Genomic DNA, 22853 nt, shown 5'->3' on the forward strand with positions numbered 1-22853 from the left:
AAGCTCTTTGAAAACAGTATTAAATCTAGTGCTGTGGGGTACATCCAAGGAATAACCTTTCATTAGACTTACTAAGCATCTTCAAGGAAGTGTTTAAAAAATAGAATTAAAAAAAATAAAGGATCAATTATTGGCATGCTGTAATTCTGCCCAGTTCTTAATCTCTTAATTAAGAGCAAGGAGAGTTGTCAGTGTACCATGACATCCTGTGGAAAACCCACTGCTGGCCACTCTGAAACAGCCCTTGCTTTCTGTCCCAGAGGGACTGCAGCCAGCATTGCCTGCTAGCCTGGAGCCACACATGGAAGGGAGAATGCTGCTTCCAAGTGAGCAGGCAGAGGGAAAACCAGGAGTCCTCTGCACCAGTGGAGCCAAGTGCTGAACCAACAGGTCTCGTGCCACCTACAGGGAAGGGCACTGAAACCCAGTGAGGGCACACCTGGGTGGCACCAGCTCTGAGCACTTTCAGGGGACAGACCAAAGAGCATGCTTTATCCTCTGGACTCAGAGTGACTCCAGTCTTTCAATACTGATGTCTTACTCCCCATCCCAAACAGCACAGAAATGAGCTTTTCAGTGTTACCTCAAGGCAGACAGAAAAGTGGGAAGTAGCACTAGAGGCTACTGCTCCGCAGAAGCTGCTGGGAAGGAGTAGGAAAAACAGTGAGAGTGGAAACATGGTTAGATCAAAGCCTCTGGCATGGACTGGCACCCTGGGATCCACCAGAAAATGATGAGGCCAGTTTGGTGAACAGTGGGCAGCATTTGTGGTCAACTTCCATGAATTTCTCCTCACTGCTGCCCAGAAGCAAGGCCCAATCCTTTAACAGAGACGGATCTCCAGAATGCAAAGGAATCAGTTAAGGAATAAGCTGTTAAAAAGCTTAGCAGGCCATGGCATAAGAAGCCTCATGCAATTAAACTCCACACTGTGGTACGCGCTTGCCAATTAATCTGATCACGTCAGCGAGGCTCTGAGCTATATTATTCTCTGTTAAATTTGTAAGCTTTGAGGCTATGTTTTGTCATTTTCTGGGCTCTGTTCATGACGAATGTGTTCAACACGCAGCCTGGGACTATATTATCTTCTTAAAAAAGATTTTAGGGTCATCCATCTCCCAGTGTGAAATCCCCTTAAACCATCCTCCCCCGACAGGTGCCATATTGACAGAACAGCAGATGAAAGCTGTCCTGCTTCCCCAGCAGGCAAGAACAAGATGGGAAACAACACAAGCAGTTCCCTGCAAGCCAAGCACATACCCTAAAGCTTCAGGGCCCAGAGTCAAGGGGATCACCTTCCAAAGGCCATTAACACCTTCAGAACACAAAAGTGTCTGGCCCCACTGGGCAGCTGGTACTGTTACGTGTGGGCAGCTGTCACCTACAACACTTCCAAAGGCCAAAACTGAGTTTAGAGCCACTGGTTTAGTTGGAATGAAACCCACGACCATGCCTGTTTGCACATGCTCCTCCTACTCCTGCATCCCCCATTAGTAAACAAGGTCCAGTATCAGCATTACTTTCTAGAGACACAGCACAAAGAGCTTTTCAACAAACCACAAACAACTAAGCAGGCCCTCATCTGTCCTTCCACAGCAAGAGGAGATGAGCAACACTCCCCCACACTTGTCCAGTAAATCAGAATTAGAAACAAGGGTCTTCAGCTGGAATTCTCCCCAGCTCCGAGGGCTGGGCACGTGCCAGTGGAGCACATTTACCTTCTGCTTGAGAACAATCCCTGCCCCCTCAGGGAACAGAGTTAATTCCAGCTCTCCTGTGTTCTCTCCTCGCCCCTCCTGAGAGCCAGAAGAGGGAGAGACAGGCTCAGTTGTTGGGACTGATCAGTGCCCAAGGCTGGGGAGTTTCTCCTGGGTGTTTCTTGTTACCCATGAATTAAGAGGAGAGATGTGGATCTTGCCCAACAGCACACCAACAGCAGTAAAATCCCCCCTGGAAGTCAATGGGAGTTGGATGATTCAGTGTTGCACAGACACCACCAAACAGCTTTTCTTACCCAGATGGGCTTGGAGAACTGCTGTATGGGGGTGATGGAGATGGTGTCCTCCCCTGGCTTTCCAAGCCCGCTGAAGTCACCAGGGAACTCCTGAGGAAAACAGAAAGAACTCAGCTGTCAGAGCCTGGGAACCAACCCTGCTTCCCACCTACAAAGCACAGCACAGAGCTCTGTCTGCCCAGCACCTCGTCAGTGGGAGCTCTGGGCACTGTCATCCTGCTCCCACCACATGAAAGTGAAAATGGTCAGAACCTGGCAGATGACAGACATCCCTGAAAAAAAGGCTGACAACTCAGGAACATCTTCCCTCCTATCCACCAGAACCACACAGCCCCAAACACCCAGCAGGCTCCAGTGGCTGGGCAATTTTAGGTGCCTTGGTGGTCTTACCCACTGTACATCAGGCTGTCCTGGATTGGTTTCCCTCCTGCAGCCTCAGCAGCTAACTCACCTGAGGAACAAGGAAGTGCAGAAGTAAATTAATTCAAGATAATTTTCTTAAAAACCTTTATACATTCATAGCAATTGAGATATTGTATAGAATTTCCTGCTCCTCCAAGCCCTGCTGAGTTGTTCCTGAAGTCAGTGTTTTGCAAACCACACGTGGGCTGAAGTTCATGGTGGATGCTGCTAAGCCTTACACCCTGAAGTTTTGGAAAATTTAGGCTGAAAGCAAGTCCTCTTGGAAGGGGGCTTGACAATCCTGACAATCATTTGAGGCAACAGGTCCATGTCCACTTGGTGCAAGTCACTGGCTGCTGTGTAAAAGTGGTACAAGATCTTCAGAGTGCTTTGGAACATCCCTGTCCTCCGTGGCAAAAATCCAGGACAGCCAAATGAGCTGGCAGCTGGATACAAAAACCATCTGAACACTGGGAACATGACCAGCACCAGGCAAGTGTGTACTGGACCCACCAGTGATTCCAGGAAAAACAAAGCTCCTCCTTATCATAAGGATTGCAGAGATCTTCCAGAGATTACTCTACCCCTCCAAATTCCTGTTTTAATACAAGTGGTGCAACAGCAAAAGGAGGAATCTCAGCAGTTATCACTAACTTCCAACTCAGCAAAGCATCACACACATGGGCAAGGTTGAACAATGTCCTTCTGCTGGTTAAGTAAGGACTTGTGCATGGACATACTAAGGCATGTGGCTGAACTGTGGCCTGGTTCTATGTACAGCTGTATTTTCAAGCAAGTCCTATCAAAGGATAAACACATAAAGGTCATAAAATGAAATTTAGAGCACTTGAAGAAAAAACAACATATTTTAGTTTTTCTCGGGGATTTTTGTAAAATCCAGCTTGCTGGCTGAAATCCTGTCTTGGACTGTGATGCTGAGTGAAACTGAAGACAGGATAACAAGGTAAAAGCTTCTGGGAGAGAGACTTTTCCCTGTGAGCCTATTTATCTTCTTTTCTAGTTGGATTTCCAGGTTCAATCTCTTATTGAGATCCTCAAGTTATCTTTACTATCAAATCCTGTCTTTAAAGGTAATTACAAACCATCCTATCAACCTAGCCAGTGAGCCAGATGTCTCTGCCAGCTTGAAAACAAAACCACTCCTACTATTCAGTCCAAAGAGACAAGTTTAATCACTCTTTCAAGTTTTCACTATCTATCCTTAACATCCACACCCCCCTCTGCTCAGAACATCTGCATTTTCAGAAACCACCTTACTTGAGAACTGTGCTGGGACCATGACGAAGTCATCTGTGTCACAGGAGGAATTCTTGCTGCTGCTCCCTGCAGAGTCCTTGGATCCGTGCAGAAACCCGGGAGAATCCTGGGTAGGAGATGCCAGTGCCTTCTCCTGCAGCTGCTGCTGCATCTCTCCAAGGGACTGCTAATTCAAGGAGAAAACAAACACTGCCCTCAGCACAGCTACTTCATCATTCTGCTCCATCCTTTAAACTGAGCTGTACAAGGCTACAAACAACATTTTGCTGATAAACCAGGGCTGATGGTTTGCCAGAAGCAGCTGTTCAGATTGCTGAAAAGGAACAGCCTTTTATGTCCCTGTCAGAACAGTGCATCTTTTGTTACACAAAACATATTTCCAGTGTGTCTGATGCTCCACAGATAAGAAAAATTCACTCAAGGTATTGCATCCCTCTGCTGAGGTTTTCTGGATCAATCACTCATTTTCTACCAACTCACTTTAGTATGGCTGGGAACATGAGAGGAGCTTTCAGAGATACTTTTGGTTGTTCTTTAGGGTTATGGTTTTTTTCTGTTTTGTTCTTAAACACAGAACCATCTGGTCTCTATTTGTGCTTTTGCAGCACTTGGTAACATGGAGATAAGTGTCCTGAACTTCCAAGACCACCCTGTTTTGCTGTAGTGCTGCTAAGGAGCTAAAGAAAGGCCCAAAAGAGATTAAACTTTCAGCAGATAAACAGCTCACAGCTGTCAGAGGCAGGACAGTCCCTAAAAACTTCCATTTTCCTGCTTCCTTCAGCTAAATGATGAACAGCCCCACAATCCCCTCCCACTGCAGACAGATGGAGGAGGCTGGATGGTTTAAGAAAGCTTTAAGGCAGCTGAACTGCCCACAGAGGAGATCACAATCTTTATCCTAAGGCATTTCCAGGCTGAGAAAGACTTGAAGCAGCTTTCACTTGGGCCTCATTAAGACCTTGCTCACCCTGCAGAGACTCCTGCTGCAGCTGTGGGGACTCCCTCTCTCTGCACACACAGGACATACAGGCAGAAGCCAGAAGGAAGCTGTCAAAGTTGTCTCTTTTCCACCCAACCTGTGAACTCTGCCCTGCAGATGTGGCATTTTTCCCAGACTGAGCCAGCACACCTCCATCAGCAAAACCTCCAAGGGCAGAGGAGGAAAGGAGCAGTAAACCTCTAACATGGAACCCCCTCCCAGTCTGGCAGTGATTCTGTTCCATCCTTAAGCTTCCCAGACCAGGAAAGCTCAGGAGAGTGAGTCTGCTTTTCACACCATCTGCTCATTCCTGGAGTCTTATGGCCAGGAGGGCCTCAGCCAACCCCCTTGTACTACAGGCTGCAGGGAGGAAGCTCTCAGGGACACAGCCATGAAACATTCAGAGGGGAGCAGACCTGTCTTCTCTGTCCAGCTCACATCATGAGCACCTACATCAACTTCTGCTGGTGCCCCTCAGTCCTTCCCATACCAAATTAAGATACTTTGGCCCAGGGAAACTCAGAGAACAGAGCAAAAAACCAGTCATGCCAGGGAAGAAAAAGTCCCATCCTTCTCCCTTCCCTTACCAATCACACCACCAGCATTCCTGAGTTCAAAGTCAAAGGCAGCTTCCACCAAGAGCCTTCAAAAACAACCTTTCAGTTCAGCGAGCTAGAGGAATGTCACTTCACTGGTCACTTAAATGCCCTGCCCTCCAGAAAAGTTTTCACCATTTTGGGTAACCAGAGAGAAAACCCATCAGGTCAGATCGTCTTTCATGAGACCACTGAACTGTGGCAGGTCTGGTCTGAGCAAACTGCTTTGCTGAATGTCCCTCTGTGGTGCCTGGACATGCTGGTCAGAAGGAGGGGGATACACTGTCAGGCTGCAGAGACTTTGTTTGAACACACAGAACGTGCAGCCAAGGAAGCACAGCTACACCCTGAATTAGCAACTGGTTTGGGTTCCAAGGAGCTTTCCATCTCTGCCAAGACAAGCTAGCGCTGCTCGTACCAACTTCTTTCATAACGGCTTCTCATCCAACAGGCACACTGAAACATGTCTTGGGGAGAGTAAGCCAACCTTCAGGATCCAAACTCTGAACTGGAGAGAACACTGCACCAAGCCCAGCCACAAGCACAGTGTTCAGTGACTTGCACCAGGAGAGCACTAAAGCAGAGACCTCATTTCAAACACACAAGCAGGAAAAGCATTAACACAAACAGTGCAGCCTCTGAGCTGTACTTACAGGAGATGATGCCAGGTGGGAAGTGGATGAGCTGCTAGAGGAACTACCAGAGCCAGAACTGGGATAAGAAGGCATTGGCACGGAAGCAGCTAAAACCAGCAAAAGACAAAACCAAAATAAGTGGTTAAACCAAGATCAAGCAATAATAAAAAGTCTTCTTCATCTTTTCCCATCAGATTTATCTCATGCACCATCATGTGTCTCTTGTATCATATGTGGTCAATTAAAGGAGAACAAAAGAAAATCAGCATTCTGGTCAGTTATGTTCAGTTATGTGATTCACTCCTCCGTGCCACTCTCACAGGTCTGAGAACTCCCTGACCAAGGTCAGATGCCCACTCAACTATTGACCTACTCAAGCAGCAAGATGGTTTTTGCCCCAAAGAACCTCCAAAGCATCTTTGCAAATGCAGGGAAAGAGAAACAGAAAAGTGAACATAGTTGCTCATGTCTGGGGCAGAAGCCAGGAGCTAGGCCATACCCTGACAGATTCCTCCTCATGAGACCTCAGGGCTTGGCACACATACATCAAATACTGGGAGGTGTGTGCCAAGTTAAACACATGCCTACTCTAAGTCTATGTGTTTGCTGTCCAAACAGCCACTCGGGCACCCTAGGCCAGGTGCTCCTAGCAAAAACCCAAAACCCAACAGAAAACCTTCAAGGGGGTTTCCTCCAGGAAATAGTGCATTGCTACTATAGCTCAACTTGGTCACTTTTGCAACTTAAACATGTTTTGGTTATTCAGTATCTTTGTACAGAAATTGTTTCCATGGCACAGGCCATCCCTGTGTCCCTCCCTTTTATGTTTTATTGCTCAGTATAGGAACTGCCAATTTTACTCAGTTTTTTGTTGCACTGGCCTTTGTAACCCTCACAAGGCCTAAAGCTTACACTGAAAGGCCTGGTTAGCACTGACCTTCAGGCAGAAAAGATGATTAAGGCATCAGAGGAGAAAAGAATATTTAACTCCAATGAATTATGCAAGTGAGGTTCAGTAAATAACAGAAGAGCTCAGCTCAGCCAAGCAGGGAGACAGTCAAAGGTAACAATGGCTCTTCAAAGGACTTTGAAGCAGTTAGTGGCTCAAATTCCCCAGTCCACCTGCACAAGACTGAACAGCACAGAAGAACTCAAAATCCCCATTTCAAGGCAGCCTGAAGTCAGATTTTACACTGGAACCATTTTGGTATTTGAATGACTTAAGATAGAGATCAGAGACAATGCTTAATTGAGGAGAGGAACACGTTGCTGCTCTTCCATTAAGCTGGCAGAGAATTAGCACCTTCTATCAAATTTCTACTTTTACAGTACCTGTGCTAATGACTCCATACCTAATACAAGGGAGATTAATAACACCTAGAAGAGGAATGCTTCTGTCTGAAGTAAAACTACCTCTGTCATTAATCCCATTAGATATTACAAAGTACTTACTCTAGTCAACAGGCTAGAAAAATAAAAGTCCATTTCTCTGCAATTAGCTGCTGAAACAGTGTTCTAATGATAAAAGAATGGGAAAATATGCCTTTTAACAAAAGGCTTTAGGAAATCTTTCCATGCAGCCTATCAAAGTAGGTTAAAGGATGACTGGACCAGAGCCTTTTGTCACAAAAAGAGCAATCACTGAGACACTGAATTCCTCAGTCTGAGAGAGATGTAACAAGATCCAACAGCAGCAAAGAGAAGCCAAAGTAGTGTAGACTTAAAATATATATTTTAATGTAAGTAACTGACCACTTTAACAGTTTAAGCAGGGTCACAGTGATCTCCTCCAGCCTTTGCCAACATTAACAAGTAGGAACCCACAGCGGGATGGCAGTAGGGGGCTGGACACACTTTTTAGCTTCTGCATTTATTCTGCACCAGACAGAGTGCCCTTGGTGGGCTGTGCTGCTGTAACACACTGCCCTGGCTCCTGTACAGCAGCAGGGATGGAGGTATCCCAGGGATGGGTGTTCTGGGAGGTCGGTCAGGGGCTTGGCATGCAGAGCCAGTCTGTCCACAGCCAGCACAGCTGCCTTCCCTCCCCACGCTCAGAGAACACACACAGAGGTCTGAGAACTTGCCTGTAAAATGAAGAGCTCTGTCCTGCCTCAATCACACTGCTTTTGATCTCCACAGTCGTCCCACAGAGCCTGCAGAGCAATCCCTAGGACCTTCCCTACAGATTTAATACTAGAAAGGAGGGAAAAAAAGGTCTCCCCTATTTATCCTGCCAGCTGCTACAGAACAAATCACCCGTACACACAGCCCTTCCTGTTATGGAAGGGTGCTTTTTTAAAAAAGATAAGTCAATTCTCCACTGTATCCACACATGCCTGATGCAAGACTTGCACCACCATTCATTTTTCCTGGAATGAGCATTTTTGTTAGAGTCATTGCAGTTCTCTCACAAGGTCCCCTCCAGCCTATTTTGGTTCTGTGATTATTGATTTAAACCTGGCTAGAACTGAGACACTTCTATTTTTGACTATTTGCTTCAGATAGCTTTTCATTAATCAGGAGGGAAGGCAAGCTGGCAGACTTTGCCATTATCTGAAACTCAAACTCAGCTGCATGAAGCACTCCTTTAGATACAGCCTCTATTAATCACTGCTCTTATTTAAATCCCTTTGAACTCCCCAAATTCACACTGTAATGCTGTGAGCTCCAACTCAGAAGGTCCTGACAGTCCAAACAGACTTTGATGCATGCAGAACCATGAGGTTTGGCTCTGACAAACCCTCTCTGACCTCCACATCCCTGCTGGGGCATTTTTTTGGTGTCAGCCATGTAGCCAGCTTGAAAGAAAGACGCCTGCTTCCATCTCCTCCACACACCCAGGCACTCCCAGTTCAAAATTAAAAAGGGTGCAAACACTTGGCTCATCATGTTTTCAGTTGAGTCTGAATGTGGGGAATGTTAACATGAATTGTAGGCTCCCACCCAAATCCAGAAATTGCTGGATTGTAATTGTAATGTAAATAAGTCTGTTTTCATAATTGTCCTCTCCAGCTTGCTCCAGCAACAGAACAGTCATCCTGTACATTGTGTAACCAATGCCAACTGGTTTCAAAATGGGAGAGCTGGGAGCCATAAAGGCAAACCTGTGCTCCAGCTGTGTGGATCCTGATACTGGATCCTATACTTGGAAAAAGAACTTCTGACATATCATCCTACCAGGGGCTCAGTTGTCCTAAAAATATCCAACCCTCAAGTTTTATAGAAAAGCTTTATTTGGAATCTGAGTTCTACATACATTGGAGAGATGCACTTTCCTGATTATCCTGATTCAATTAAAACCACTCATCAAAAAGTTGTTTAATTGCAATCCCTGACAAGGCAATAAAGTTAGAGTGCAAACTCTGAAAGTTGTCAAAATAATGTGCTTTTTAGCATTTAAAAGTCTGCAGAATTAAAATCTTTTATATGCATGGGGATTTTTTGCTGGTTTTCACCTGAATATTTTATGTACAATAAGATTTAAAAGATGGCAAAAGTCAAGCTAAGCCTGACAGGTATTTCAGAGAGTGAAGCACACATGCACTTCTGAACCATAACTGCTCACCTTTCATGCTCTCTAAACTCAGAGTCAAGGAGGTAGCAGCTTCTCATTCATTAAAGGCAGGAGCAGAAAAACCTCCAAAATACTCTGCATGGGTACCAATTACAACGTGTTTACTGAGAGAAGACTTGCACAAGCATCTAATTATGCCCTCTCATGTGTTATTACTGTAACACACGGCCCCATACCATATGCTGATCAGACCTGGCTACAGACAGACGACAGTCTGACTAGACACAGCATTTTAAAACTTTATTAATAAATTTTTACACAGCTAAAGTACATGCTTAGTCACAGGTACAAAACCCACAATGTAAAATAAATTATAAACAAACAAACAAACAAAGTACAGCATCTTAGTTAACAAAGCCCAAGAGCCCTGAACCCAGTCTCCAGGGAGGGCGATGAGAGGAGGGACATGAAAACAATCATCCCTCAAAACAGCAGGGAAGAAGAGGTGCTTGTCAGAAATGTCTTATTGAAAGATTTTTGAAAGAAATGTCGATTTTTCTGAAGCATCTCAAAAAACATGAAAATGTATTTCAACAAGGGGGATCCCCCTGCTTTAGCAGCTTCAAAATTGTCCACCTGCAGAATGATCTAAGTTTGAGGACTCATCAGTTTTCCAGAATTCCAAAGCTCCATTATAGTAAAAAAAAGGTGCCAGGAGCTGGGCTGGCTCAGGAGCAGCCCTGTAGGGCCAGAGTCCTTTCCTGCCCCGTGTTCCAGGGCTGGCCCCACATCCTGCTGCCACAGGTGGGTTTAGGGCCCTGGCTGCTTTGAAAGCTCCCCTAAACCAGAAGCGTCTTTTCTTGCCCGCAGGACGATCACCTGAGTGCACAGGTAGAATTTCATCAGGGACAACTCAGAAGTCCTGCTCTGGCAGCAGGAAAGCAAGAGAGGGTCAAGAGTGATGTGGATACCAGACAAGGTTTGTCTATGCATGGCACACATCCAAGAGGGAAACTGGGTTTGTGCTGGACATGTTTCCTCCAAGACTTGGCACTGGACACCCCAAATTAGTCACTGATGAAGATTCTTGGTGCTATATTTACTCAAGAGATTAAATGCCCAGGAGAATCCCTCCAGAGAAGACAAACATACACAATTCCACTAACCCAAGTCTCCTGGCCAGAGGACTATGATGCCCCATGCACTAGAAGCAATCCTGAATTGTTTTCTACCAAAAACAAACCTCTGAACCATAATATGTGTGGGTGCAATTTTTCCAAAGTTTTGAATCAAAAGGAGGAAGAGAGAACTTGCAATGGCAATCTTCGTTTTGGCCAGCTCCCACAGAGTAATAAATGTAACCTTTCTAAAACAAGATGTATCAAGAATTTCGATGTAAATGATGAAACAAGATTTGGTAGCCACAAAATTCTTCTGCACAGCCAGCCTGGCAAGCAGGGCCAGGAGTGCCAGTTTCCACCATTCACTAGCCTGAATGGTGCTACAGGTGAGGATGAAAAGCAAGGCCATGAGACATAATCCTGTGTACCTACAAGCACCCCACTGGCCAAGCACTTCACACAAAGCAGCTGAATACATTTCAAAACCACATTTGCTTCCACTTTAGGTTTCTAAATATCCCCCAATCATCCCTTTGAAGATAACTCAGTAAAATTAAATACATTTTGATGGCAAAATCTGGACATGACCCAGTAATAAACACTGAATCCCTGCCGAAATAACTAAGGAAATATAAAACAGTATTTTTCTTTCCTTTTGAACTAACAGCAAAGGAAGTCAGGCCATGGTTCAAAAACAGTTGTAATCAAAAATGCAATACTTACATTTTTTCATAGAGGCACTTGCATCCAAGAATGGGTGATGGAAAAATTCATCTGAAAAAAATCAAGAACAATGACTCAGTGAAAGAAAATGCCTGTAAGAAGTTTACAAAGCAGATAAAACACAGGAAGTTAGTGTTATACAGTGATTTTTCCATGCGACAATGGAAGCTGACTGACTATGGCTGCATACAGAAGCAGTCAAGAACACAGGCTGGAGACTGCATGCCAGACTTGGTCATGAAAAAAGGATGGGAAATTAATTGGATCCCTTGCTAATCAGGATGGTGAATCACCCTAAATGTAGGGATCCAGGGGAGCTGTATTTATCACACTGCACTGCCATTCACTCCATGGAATAGGGGTGATGGACAAAAAGACTTTCACTGAGTGATCTTCCATGACAGACTCAAACCCATCATGCACTGAGGGCAGAAATGCATTTTTAATGGGTCACCCCAGAACCACAGCCCAGAACTCCCTCCCTTTCACATCAAACAGAACTGCTGCTTCCTCCCCTCCTTATGGGAATTCATTCTACAGATCCAGGCCAAGAAAAGCTTCTGTCCTGGCTTGCTGAACACTCTCTGCATGTTTGCCTGTCCTCACAAGTAGCCACTTCTCCCAGCTCCTTCATCTCTGATTCACTGCAGCTCTGTGCCAGAGCCCTCTCCTATCACAATCAGCAGCTCAGTCTTTTGGGAGTGTCAGCCATGGATCAACACCGATTACTGAGCTCCAGCTTCTTTCCCAGAATGGATTTCCTGTTGCAACACCCAAGGTTTACAAACTTATTCTGTAAACAGCTCCTCTTTGGGGACTGAGCTTTCCAGAACGTAGTCACTGGGTTTTTTGTTTGTCTGCTTTTTAACCTTAAACAATCCCTGTCCCCCCAGCCTCTCCTCCCCAGTGCCATGCCACGGTCCAGCAGCCAGAGTGGAGTGGTCTGGAGCTTAGCCCAAGATAAGGAATGCAAATCTTTGGCAGGGAAAGCTGGCATCTCACAGATTAGATCTGCTGTGGATGGAGAACATCCCCATCCTGTGGGAGCTGCTCAGCTGCTGGGGTTTCCTGCTTCTTTTTCAGCCTGCTGCAGTAGAGGAGGGTACCATCCCTCAGCCAAGCTGACTCAACTGAGGGGGTGGAAATGATGATTTCTTTCACTTTTCCCCCTCCCCGCTCCAAAGTGCTTATTAGCTGTGCTTGCAAAGCAAAATTCAAACAACCCAGCTTGTAATCATCAGCAGGAAACTTGCAACTTGAAACCCTCCTGGTTTTCCTTTAGATAATCTTGAGATTGCAGAGAGAATCAGCTCCTGGCAGAACAGCAGCTGGGACACACAACAAGCATCTGAAGTTTCAAGCTGATGAGTTGCTGTTGTGTGACTCAACTGAGCTCTCTGGAGGTCACTGTGACATCCTCAGGCAGAGGGTCTCAGGGAACAAGGAACAGCAGGAAACTCTCTCCTCTGGGGACATGCCAATTTATTGAGAAAAATGTGATTAAGGACAGGACAAATCTCAATACTGCAAGATGTGCTGTAACTATTGTCCAGAGTGATATCAAAAGCTAGTATCTCAAATTTCCAAGTGTCAGACATGGACTCATGCACTCTACTCCCAAGAGGTACAAAACCAGCTTATATGGGCTAAAAGGGTTTGCCAGACAATTTCTGACAGCAGGGAATTGAGAACCTCAAAGACACCTTCTTTTGAAATGCACAGCAGCATCAGAGAAGAGGTAGAGATCCACAGCCCAGATAGAAGATCTGCAGGGAATAACCCTGCCAGGTGATTCTATCCAAGCCAGTCTGTCAGGAGCTTCAACAACTCACTTTTGAAAAGCTCATTCTCCCACTTCTACACTCCAGTAACCAGTCCTTGGCATTCATCACTGGATAACTATGATCAACCTCAGGTAATCCACAGTTGCTTATCCGGCTGACCATCCCCAGAAAGGCTTTCCTGGTATCTCTAATCCAAAAGAATAACAGAGGATGCAAAACAATTCCTCTTCATCACCTAGCATGCGCTGCCCAGGAGGAAACAACCTTCCTGAGCAGATAAGCAAACAAAAACCCAACAGAAAACCAACCCTCAACCAACCCCAGAAATATCAAACTATTTTACCCAAGTCTGACTAAAAAGCAGCATCCTGAACACACACAGGATGTGTTTGCCTTTAGATGACCTGGTCCTTTCAGTGATTCAAGGAAAGGCTCCACCTCTGCCTGCTCCTCTAGGGCATGGCTTTCCTAGGAGGTTCTTCAGACCTCTGAGCTCAGCTAAAACACATCTGTAAGATGCTGCCAAGTCAGAACCACTGGGCTCACAATGGATGATCTCAGTTTGGAAGGAATTAACACAAAAGAGGAAATCCTCATGTCAGCCAAGTCAGGAGACTGAGATAAAGGCTTGGAGAGCTTGAGCCCTGAGAAGGACCAAGGTTTCCTTCCACAGAAACTGGAGGAGGGAAGGGTCTACAAGCAGCTGCATCTCCTAGCTCAGATTATCACAGCAAACCCTGAGAAGCAGAGGGTAGTGACTGGATTGTTCAGTAAATGAGTGCAGCTTGCAGCTCTGGAAAAAAACTGTGACAGAAAAGCACAGATACACAAGACACATTTTACCTAGTAGCACACTTAACCACAGCTCAGAGAGATGATAAAAGCAGAATCCAGGACAGGGAATGCAAGTAACAAACATATGCTGAAAGTGTGCCAAGTCTCCTTGGTTGACAAAATTGTACTGGAATCAGCACTGACCTTTCCAGCACACAAACTAAAACCCCCAAAATTATGCAACCCTCCAGGCACAGGTGAAATCCAGGTGTCTGGATGCTTCTCCTAGCACCAGCCAAAAGCACAGAGGCTTGTGCAGAGCCAAAAGCACAGAGACAACAGCAGAACTCAAGGTGGAAGGAGCCCTTACCAAAGTCCATGCGGTCCTTATGGTTACGCTGCAGAAGGCCCAGCAGGAGCTGCCTCAGGTGGCTTGATGTCTCCCTGGGGATGCTAGCAATGAAAACAAAAGCAAAATAAGAGACTGGCAGTCTACTGCTTTTACATATTCAGTTAGACAACTGGCAGATGCAAACTCACTCCATGCCTGCTGGGCGAGGAGCACCAGGAGCTTACTGGAGGGAGGCTGATCAGAAATGTCTTTATTTTGAGTCTCTGGCTTTCACTCCCCACTGCCATTGGTCAGGCTACAGCTAATTTAGCTTCAGTGGCCTCTCCCATGAGCACCTTGCAGATCCTTCCCAGTGTCATCTCTCTGGTGCTCAGCTAAGCCCATTCCACTTGCAGTATTTCACACATAATAAATAAAATCACTCCTACTTGCTCCAATGGGAATAAGATCACTAGAACAATGCAGTTTCCAAGGGGAAGCTTCCAATTAAGACACTGGTGGTGAAATGTATCACCAATTACTACCATTTTATTAAGGCATTTATTTTTCAGTGTAGCTTATGTAAGACTAGCAAATAACCTGTGTCTATGTGCTTCCTTGATATACAGCACAGATTAATGGAAGGCCACTAAGATGTGAGCAACTGCCACCTCAGCAAGCTAAAATTTGTGCAGTTATTACACTTTTCAGCATAGTTAGGAAGAAAATATTATTATCAACAGCATTTGAAACACAAAAGAGCTGGTAAAGCATTGTGCTCTCCCTCATCCCACAAGCAGATGGGGGAGAGGCCAGGGCAGCTCTTTATAACCCCTGTAGACTGAAAAATGCAGGGAATAAATGAATGGATTAAGGCAAGGAAAGCAGAGTTCAGCTCTTGCATAAGTGGATTCAGCTCTGCTGACTTCCCTCCAGCCCCAGAGTGCTGCTGGGGGCTTTGGGCTGGGGCAGAGCTCTCCTAGAGAAGCGTGGGTGGTTGCAGCTCCTCTCAGTATTAACTCTGTTTATCATGGCTGTTCCCAGCACGGCCCCCACGCTCTGCCAGGCTTTCCCCTCTCCCCATGCTGGGTCAGCTGAGGTAATGACATGTGTGCCCAGCACAGTAATTTTAGCTCTCAGTGGCTCTGAATGTGGCTCTGGCATCAGTCACTGCCCTGAGGCCAAGCATGACCAATTCTGGGAGAAAAATACCCCTTCCTTTATCATCTTTACCAACACACTCCACCACAGACAGGGGTAAAACAGAAGCTAGCCCAAAAATAGCGAGGGGAAGAAAAGGGTGCTAGCTAGCACTACCAGACTCCTGTTCAGAGAAACAGGAGAGGGCAGGCAAGGTGTGTGTTTACACATTTCAGTACCACCCAGTTATTGCTCTGTGAAGCCCCAGGCCTTGCTGGGGCAGGAATTTGAACCCAGTGATTCCAAGATGAGAGAATGATGGTAAGAATCCCTCATCCTTGTTTGTACTGGAGGAGCTGCTTTTCCATCCCTGATGCTAGAATGGCTCTGTGCACCATCTCAGGTTGACACAGGAGGAGGCCACCAGGACCCTGGAAGGGATGCAGTTAGACTGAGACTCAGGTTGAGCCTCCCATGAAAAGAGGTGCCCCTTGGAAGCACACTATGTAATGGAATAACCCAAAGATACCACAGCAAGCAGCCTCCTGAAAAATGCATTAGTGCTGGAGTCCTGCAGCCCTGCAGTGTTATCATCATCATTTATTTATCTGTGACACATAAAACACTCAGTCAAAATGAGTCCATTTCCCACCTATGACTTTAACCTTGGTTTTAAAGCCAAGAAACAGGTACATCAACTCAAGGACTTCAGATGGCACAACACAGATGAAGAGGGTGCAGATTAACAGCCTGTTTGTCTCCTCTTACCTCCCATGTCCAAAGCATCAAGCTTTGCTACCCTTCAGTATTATTTTCTAGGACTATCTCTTTAAACATGAGCAACAAATCTGCCTCCTTGCCCCCATGACCTGGATGTACCTTGCCATGCAAACCAGCACAATGAATGTTAATTGTTTAGATCAGCACTATTAAAATTGTGAAGCCTTCAGGCTTCTGCTGCCGTGGGCTCCCCAGAATGCTCAGAACAGCATCTCCTCACCTGTCAGCAGCAGCAGTGCAGCCAGGGACTGCTTCCCCACCCCATTCCCAAGCCAAAACACTTTCCCTGGCCATGGCAAGGAAGTGTGTGCCAGCCTGCATAGCCCCAAGGAAAATGAAACTAAATCCTGGCACTGCTGCAGTCTGAGAAGGAGGTCTCTGGAGTAGTTTTGTGTTTCATCCTGTGCTGGCAGGGCACTCAAGGAGTTTATTCATGTTTACTCAGGAATAGCACAGATTGCAGCCCATGCTAAAGAGACAAACTGACTTTGGAAAGAGGGAATTGCCATTTACACAAAGACCAGTTCAGATCTGACTTCCACAGTGAGAAAAACAATCACCTTGGATCTGAATTTTGGAAGAATTCAATAGTTCAAAAGTGCAGGTAAGTGAAAATGGCAAATGCAGACTGTGAAGGACTCAAAGGACTAATCCCTACAAGAACAGACATGCTCTCCTCTTACAGCTGAGTTCAATTTCTCCCCATCCCTGCACCATGAGCCAAACAACAGCAGGGCAGTGGGATCAACACAAGAAAACTTCTTAGTTTTATGGATTAATTTCTCATTTTGTACGAGGGGCTACCTCAATGAGCAGCCATGTTCAGGGCTGTGTAGGTAAAACAGAAGCTCTGCTTTCTGCTCACACAGACTGGCTCCAACTATGCAGTCACATTTTTGCTTTAAATTCTTTCTTTTCAGGTGTTTTACTCCATCACACCTTCTGGTTCAGTCCAGGTGCCCCAGGGGTAATCCTGGTAGAAATTTGTGCCTTCTCCCCAAATCAAAAAAGGAAGTAATTAAAGGGAAATTAACTGCAGTATCAGTATCACAAGTCATTGATAAGAGCTCCAGCTTCTTGACAGTTCCTTCCAGTTATCTCTTGGAGCTGTCTAAAGTGATAAGGGAAAAGAAAAATCCATATACAGCAACCCAATGAACTTCCTGCATATATGGCTGCATTAGCAGCTCTGCCAACTAGGAGATAACTTTCTGGTTAAAAAAGGCCATCCAGATTTTAGATATACAATCTGGAATTTTAGTCCTGTCTCTGTATCAGGCTGAGGTTTTCAGAGCCAGCATGAGCTTCTGCTTTCAGAGCTCAGAAATGAAAAGGAGAGACCACAGCAACAAAACCAAAATACCCTGACAAATCACAGCACCGAGCAGAGAGGTAACATACACCCCACTGGGATGAGAGCAGTTCTCTTGCCCCTGGAAACTGCAGCAGTGTCCATTTCCAGGGAGGTTATAGTGTTTCCCCCACGAGCAGGATGGACACAAGCAGTTGCTGCCCTGACACGTGAGAAATGGGAATGTGATCCTCAGGCAGGTATGGCAGGTTCCAGCAGAGGCTGCAGCCTGGCTGCTCCCACGATCCCACAGTTGCCTTGAGTTCCTCCCAAGGCTCTCAGCCTCAGGGGAGCCACGTGTGGAACAGGACCTCTAGCTGGCTCTTGGAATCACCAACAGCCCTGAATTTTTGCAATGTAGGAGAACAGTGTCTGCAGAGAGACAGGACACCCCAACCCTGCTGCTGTCCGACTTTCCCTGAGCCACATCACTCCTGGTTTCAGGAATGGGGAAAGGCAGGAGGCCAAATATTTCGGTCACCTCCCCAAGTGACAAGCCAGGAGCATGCAAGGACAGGTGTAAACACAGTAAACAAGTGCCTACAAACATTGACACTGGAAAAATTCTTACTTGGGCATCAGCATCTTGTTTTTCTCATAGAAGAGGCGGAGATCCTGTGGGCTGCTGGCCTGTGGAGGAGAAAGAAACCAGCACATGAAGTAGTTGACAATGAAGGAAAGGGATTAGCATCTTTATTTCACTGTTGCTCTGAAGAGCAGAGGCACTTTTTTAATTGCTGGACCAGCACAGACAATGCAGCTTGCTTTAGACTGAAAAGGTAGCCCTGTGCTGCAGTGAAAATACAATATTTCAACCTGCTGCCCTTTTGTCCCTGACCTGGTTCTGTCCTGCCCTGCCCTTCCACAGGCTGAGCTTCACTGCAGTGGGCTCTGATGCTCAGGTTTGAGCTGGCCTAATAGCCTCACCCAGGAGACTAAATAATTGTAGACGTGAGGAGTCCCAAATGATGAATGGCAGCTCCTGCTGAGAACATGGATTAGTGCTGCAGGGCATTTAGAAAAGGGGCAGAGAGCCTGCTGATGGGCAAGGGATCTGTGAAGAGGCTAGGAACATGGAGAAACAGCAACTGAATTAGGATTTTCTACTTTAGTTCCAGGAAGCCAGAAGGGCTCAAGCCACAGCACTATTTTATTTGTGCAGTAATAAACACAACTGCGGGGGATGTTGATGACAAGATTCCAAATTCTGAGAGATGGGATTAAAAAAAAGGTGGGGGCTAGGCACAAGAGGTTTACAGCTGAGGTTAAAAATAAAATCACCAGTAGACAAGCACAGACACATAAAAATCCCCTAATATAAATTCTCCACTTGTTTTCATGCAATGAATAATACAGGCCAGTAAATTAACCCTAGTGTCTCAAGCTTTTCTGCTAAGGCAAAGTTGCTTTATTAAAGGCAGAGCAGGCTGGCTGGCACGACAGACATGAAGGCACATAAACAGGGCAGGAAGATCAGAGGGATTCATCTGCAATCAATTATTAGTGCAGCAGAGTGTGTAGGAAAGTGTGAATGAGAAGGCAACAGGCAGCTTCTCCTGATGTTCAGGGCAGGTTCAAAAACCCCTTGAGCCTTCCACCTACTTCTATTTCTAAATTAAAAGCATTTAAGGTCAATTAAGATGCTTAAAATGGCAAATCAGGCCAATCTGCAGATGGCCATCAAAATACCACTAACACTGTATGGCTGGAAAAGCAGCCACATAAGATGCTGTTTCAACATCACCTACTCCCTCTGGCTGAAGATGAAAATAAAGGATAACTGAGAGCTAAAAAAACCTCAAAAGAAACGAAAGGTAGACTCAAAAGCTGATAGTATCAACACACTTGTGTAGTACTCATCAGGGCAGTGTTTTTTATACAGCCTTACCAACAGAAGCTACACCAAAAGAACATCAGAATTAAAGCAGAGCACCTTGTTACACACATGCCAAACTGTATCATAATTTCCAACTGCTGCCACTCAATTTGATTCAGGAAAACTCCATTCTACACCTTCCCCTGGCAGACCTTGGAATGTAATTAGATTAATATTTGGCAAACTTTAGGGAGGCAAGCATACACACTGCACCAAATATCCTGGCCACTTTGCCCAGAGTGATGACAAATATTCCTGACAGACAAAGTAAAAGGAGGGGCAGAACTCCAGCCCAGGGAGGGAAGGGCTCATTCACTTCAGAGAGATACAAGCCTTGGCTGTTTGCTCTGGTCATTTCCTGTTGCAACAGCTCAATTGTTTCACAAACACAATGAAGCTCTGATCTACTTCAAACACTGTTTTGTCAGAAATTTTCCTGGCAATAAAGAGAGAGTATATTTAAAGCAGCACATATATGAAGACCAGTTCATTAGAGAAGGTTTCTAAGCACTGGCTTGGACAAAGTTCTCAATGAAGTTTTCCTCCTCTTTGTACAAATTCAGGAGATGTCCCTGTAGGGATGCTGTTCCTCCACATTCTGCTGTCTCAGTACCAGCCCCACTTGCTCTGCAGGGACCCTGCCAGGCTGCCAGGTTCCTCCCCACCCAGACCACACTTCTCCCTCAGGCTGTCCCTGAGCCTGTGATTCAAGGCTGGTCCAAGTGCAGATACCAGGGGAAGAGAGTCATTCTAGTGAGTGCCCAGCACAGACAGCCATGGATCACCATTCATTTGGTAAAACCAACTGCAGCTTCATGTAACTTCATTATTAATTGACTGAGTCACACAGTTCTGCTCTCAGTAACCTGTCCACTGCTCTCTTGCTATCACACAATTCATAAAGCAGCAGGACCCTCAGCCACTTTGCTCACCTCTCCTTTCAATAAATAGTGCTTCTCTAAGAATCATGGGGGAAAAAAAACAAACTCAACTTGGTAATACAGTAAAAATGTCACTTGAATTCCCTTATCTAGGAAGCTAAGAACTTAAATTGAAATCTGCCTTCCAGGCAGATACACCCTGCCCAAGAAAAACACCAGAGGCATGAAACAACCACACCATTCAAGGTACACAGAGCCAGCTTCTACCTGTGGGACAGCACCCATCTATGAGAACCAGGGATGCAGAACAGCTCAGCTTTCCCTGAGGCCAGGAGGGCACCCCAGCAGGTCAGTTCACACCCTCAGTCCCCCTCTCATGTCGCTAGGAGCAGCTGCATTTTGGTTTTGTCTACCCTTTCTATATATAGAGGCAATTGGGCAAATTCAATCCTGCCACTCTGTTACTTTGTCCTGAGCAGCAGTGGAAATATGTTGAGCCAACAAAGGCATTCAGCAGAACCCTGCCAAATCCCCTTCAGTGCTGGCTGCCTGGCAGTGAATTCATGTGAAAAGCAGGCAGGGTGGTGCTTCCAAAAGCACTCAGCAGTGGATTTGTCATGCTTGGGTCACGGCTGGATGCAAAAGCCCAGCATTGACACAGAGGAGGACCAGAGACTTTCACACCTTCCCTGAAGAGCCCTGTCTATTCAACCCTCCATAGCAGGTGTATGGTATTGCCCTGCTCTTTGAATCCTTTTCTTGGGGATTCAGAGGTGAAGAAATGGGACTTGGTTATGTTAGAAAGAAAAATAAGTAATATTATTTCTAGCTCAGCAGCTCTAGGGAAAAGCTTGAAAATCTACTGGAAATACTTTCTGATATTTTAAGACTCCCACAACTAAGTGGCTGGCATTCAGAGGACTTGAAAGCCCAAGGACCAGAACCAAGCAAACAAAAACCCATCCCCTGAACATTTTTCTTTAGCAGTCCATGGATTTCTCTCTACTGCCAACAGAGACCTACAAACACTGGTCCAAAAGGCAGTGGTCCACTGACTTGTTGCTGTAGTCAATCACTGCACCCAGCCTCAGCAGAATTACCCACCAGTTCCAGGAATTCCTGTCCCCATGGACACAGAGCACTCCAAAGGAACAGAGCTGGGAACAGAAGAGCAAGCTGCCTAACAAATATACCAGGGGCTCAAATTCTTGGCATAAAATCCACCCTTTCCTGGTGTTCCTCAAGGCCATTTCACAACATAGCAGTTGCTGTAAGTGATACATAATCCCAGTACTTATGCAGACAGAATTAACTCAGAATTAAAGCAGTGAACTTGGTACACGAGACTTAGAAATTAATTTTTCACCTAACAGCTAGCTGGGATGAGAACATAAGCATTAACTCTTTCAGAGCTGCCAGACCAGGCAGAAAAACTTGCATTAATTCTCTTGTCAGTTCCCTGCTCTTTGTCTCAGTCTCCCCCAGACAGAGGGTACCATGCCCATAGAAAGCTCAAGATTCCTGCAAAGGCTCAGACAGCAGACAACCAGGTTTCAGGGTGTTTGGCAGGATCTGATGTCCCACTGCCACTGCCAGAGCCAGCTGTGACACAACCTGCACGTGCTCAGTGGGGTGTCTGCTTACCAAGAGCTGCCCAGATTTAAAAGGGGTCACACAACAGAAGCCACCAGAAATATCAGTGTGGTTCCTCCCACACAGGGAAAAAAAAAAAAAAAGAAAGAGGAGATTGAGGTCATTTAACTAATCATATTTAAAACACCATCTGACAAGGACTTGATTGGTTTTGGATTGTTTTAGACCTTGTGTAAATCTTTCTTCTCTTGCCTCCAGCTTTATTTCTGGTTGTCACTTGTTTACACAGCCAGCACCACCTCAGGGTGGGCATGGAGTCCCAAACTTTTCAACTCAGGTATGGACAAGAATAAACCACTACACTCCCAAGGCCCTTCCCAGGTCTGGTCAGGAGCAGGAAATGCACTGTTCAAGTCCTGTCCTCAGTGACAGAAATGCAGAGATGTGAGTGCAGACCACTTATTAGGCAAGGCAAATTAACAATTCCACATTAATACAGAGCTCAGCAAATCTGTTTATAGGGATTATGAATCCCATTAATCTCATCCCTATGGCAGTCTCACTGTTTTGTTTATGGCCATGTTTAATACAAAAAGCTCCTTAAGAAAGCTTCACCAGCCATCCTACCAACTGTTCACATCTGAGCATCAGCAGCTTCTTTCTTCTCTGTGTGCAGTGAGGCACGGAAGGGACAGGAATGGCTCTGGGAAATTGCCTTGGGTGACCCAGCTGTAGTTAATTTTAACTCTGAGACAGCCAGAAATCACATTCATGCACATGCACATCTCTGTCTTGATTTACAAGCACTTTCAGGATTGACAGCTGCCTCAGCCTTTCCACACATTTGATCTTTTTTCCATCTAACTCGTTTCCCCGAAGCTCTGTTTTATTTTTAGGCAGCTCATTCCTCCTCAGTGCAGATAACACTGGAGTCCTTTTTGTTTGCATCCTCCTGAAGGTGCCTCCTTGGCTCAGGCAGTGGCAGCTACAGCACCCAAACTCAGCGTGTTTCATGAGCTCCAGATTCCCATGGGAATCTCAGCTAGACGGAGAAGAGGGGCTGACTTTGCCAGCCTGGGAG

The 22853-nt window shown here is 45.7% G+C and overlaps 1 protein-coding gene across 6 annotated transcripts in view; it reads right to left on the minus strand.

Annotated features, from left to right (window-relative positions):
* The window catches only part of ULK1 (unc-51 like autophagy activating kinase 1), a 75116-nt gene that overhangs the window by 22458 nt on the left and 29805 nt on the right, over positions 1-22853 (minus strand). For 5 of the 6 annotated variants that reach the window (XM_041489134.1, XM_041489132.1, XM_041489135.1 and 2 more), the window contains 7 exons: positions 17994-18052; positions 14191-14273; positions 11263-11313; positions 5923-6011; positions 3695-3860; positions 2405-2465; positions 2015-2104 (listed from right to left, as the gene is read on the minus strand). In XM_041489134.1, the coding sequence (XP_041345068.1) occupies positions 2015-2104; positions 2405-2465; positions 3695-3860; positions 5923-6011; positions 11263-11313; positions 14191-14273; positions 17994-18052 (599 nt within the window). The remainder of the gene's footprint in view (positions 1-2014; positions 2105-2404; positions 2466-3694; positions 3861-5922; positions 6012-11262; positions 11314-14190; positions 14274-17993; positions 18053-22853) is intronic. The other variant, XM_041489133.1, reaches the window with a different exon arrangement.

The sequence above is a fragment of the Pyrgilauda ruficollis genome, unplaced genomic scaffold (genome assembly GCF_017590135.1).
Source record: "Pyrgilauda ruficollis isolate IOZ18807 unplaced genomic scaffold, ASM1759013v1 scaffold9, whole genome shotgun sequence".
NCBI lineage: Eukaryota > Metazoa > Chordata > Aves > Passeriformes > Passeridae > Pyrgilauda > Pyrgilauda ruficollis.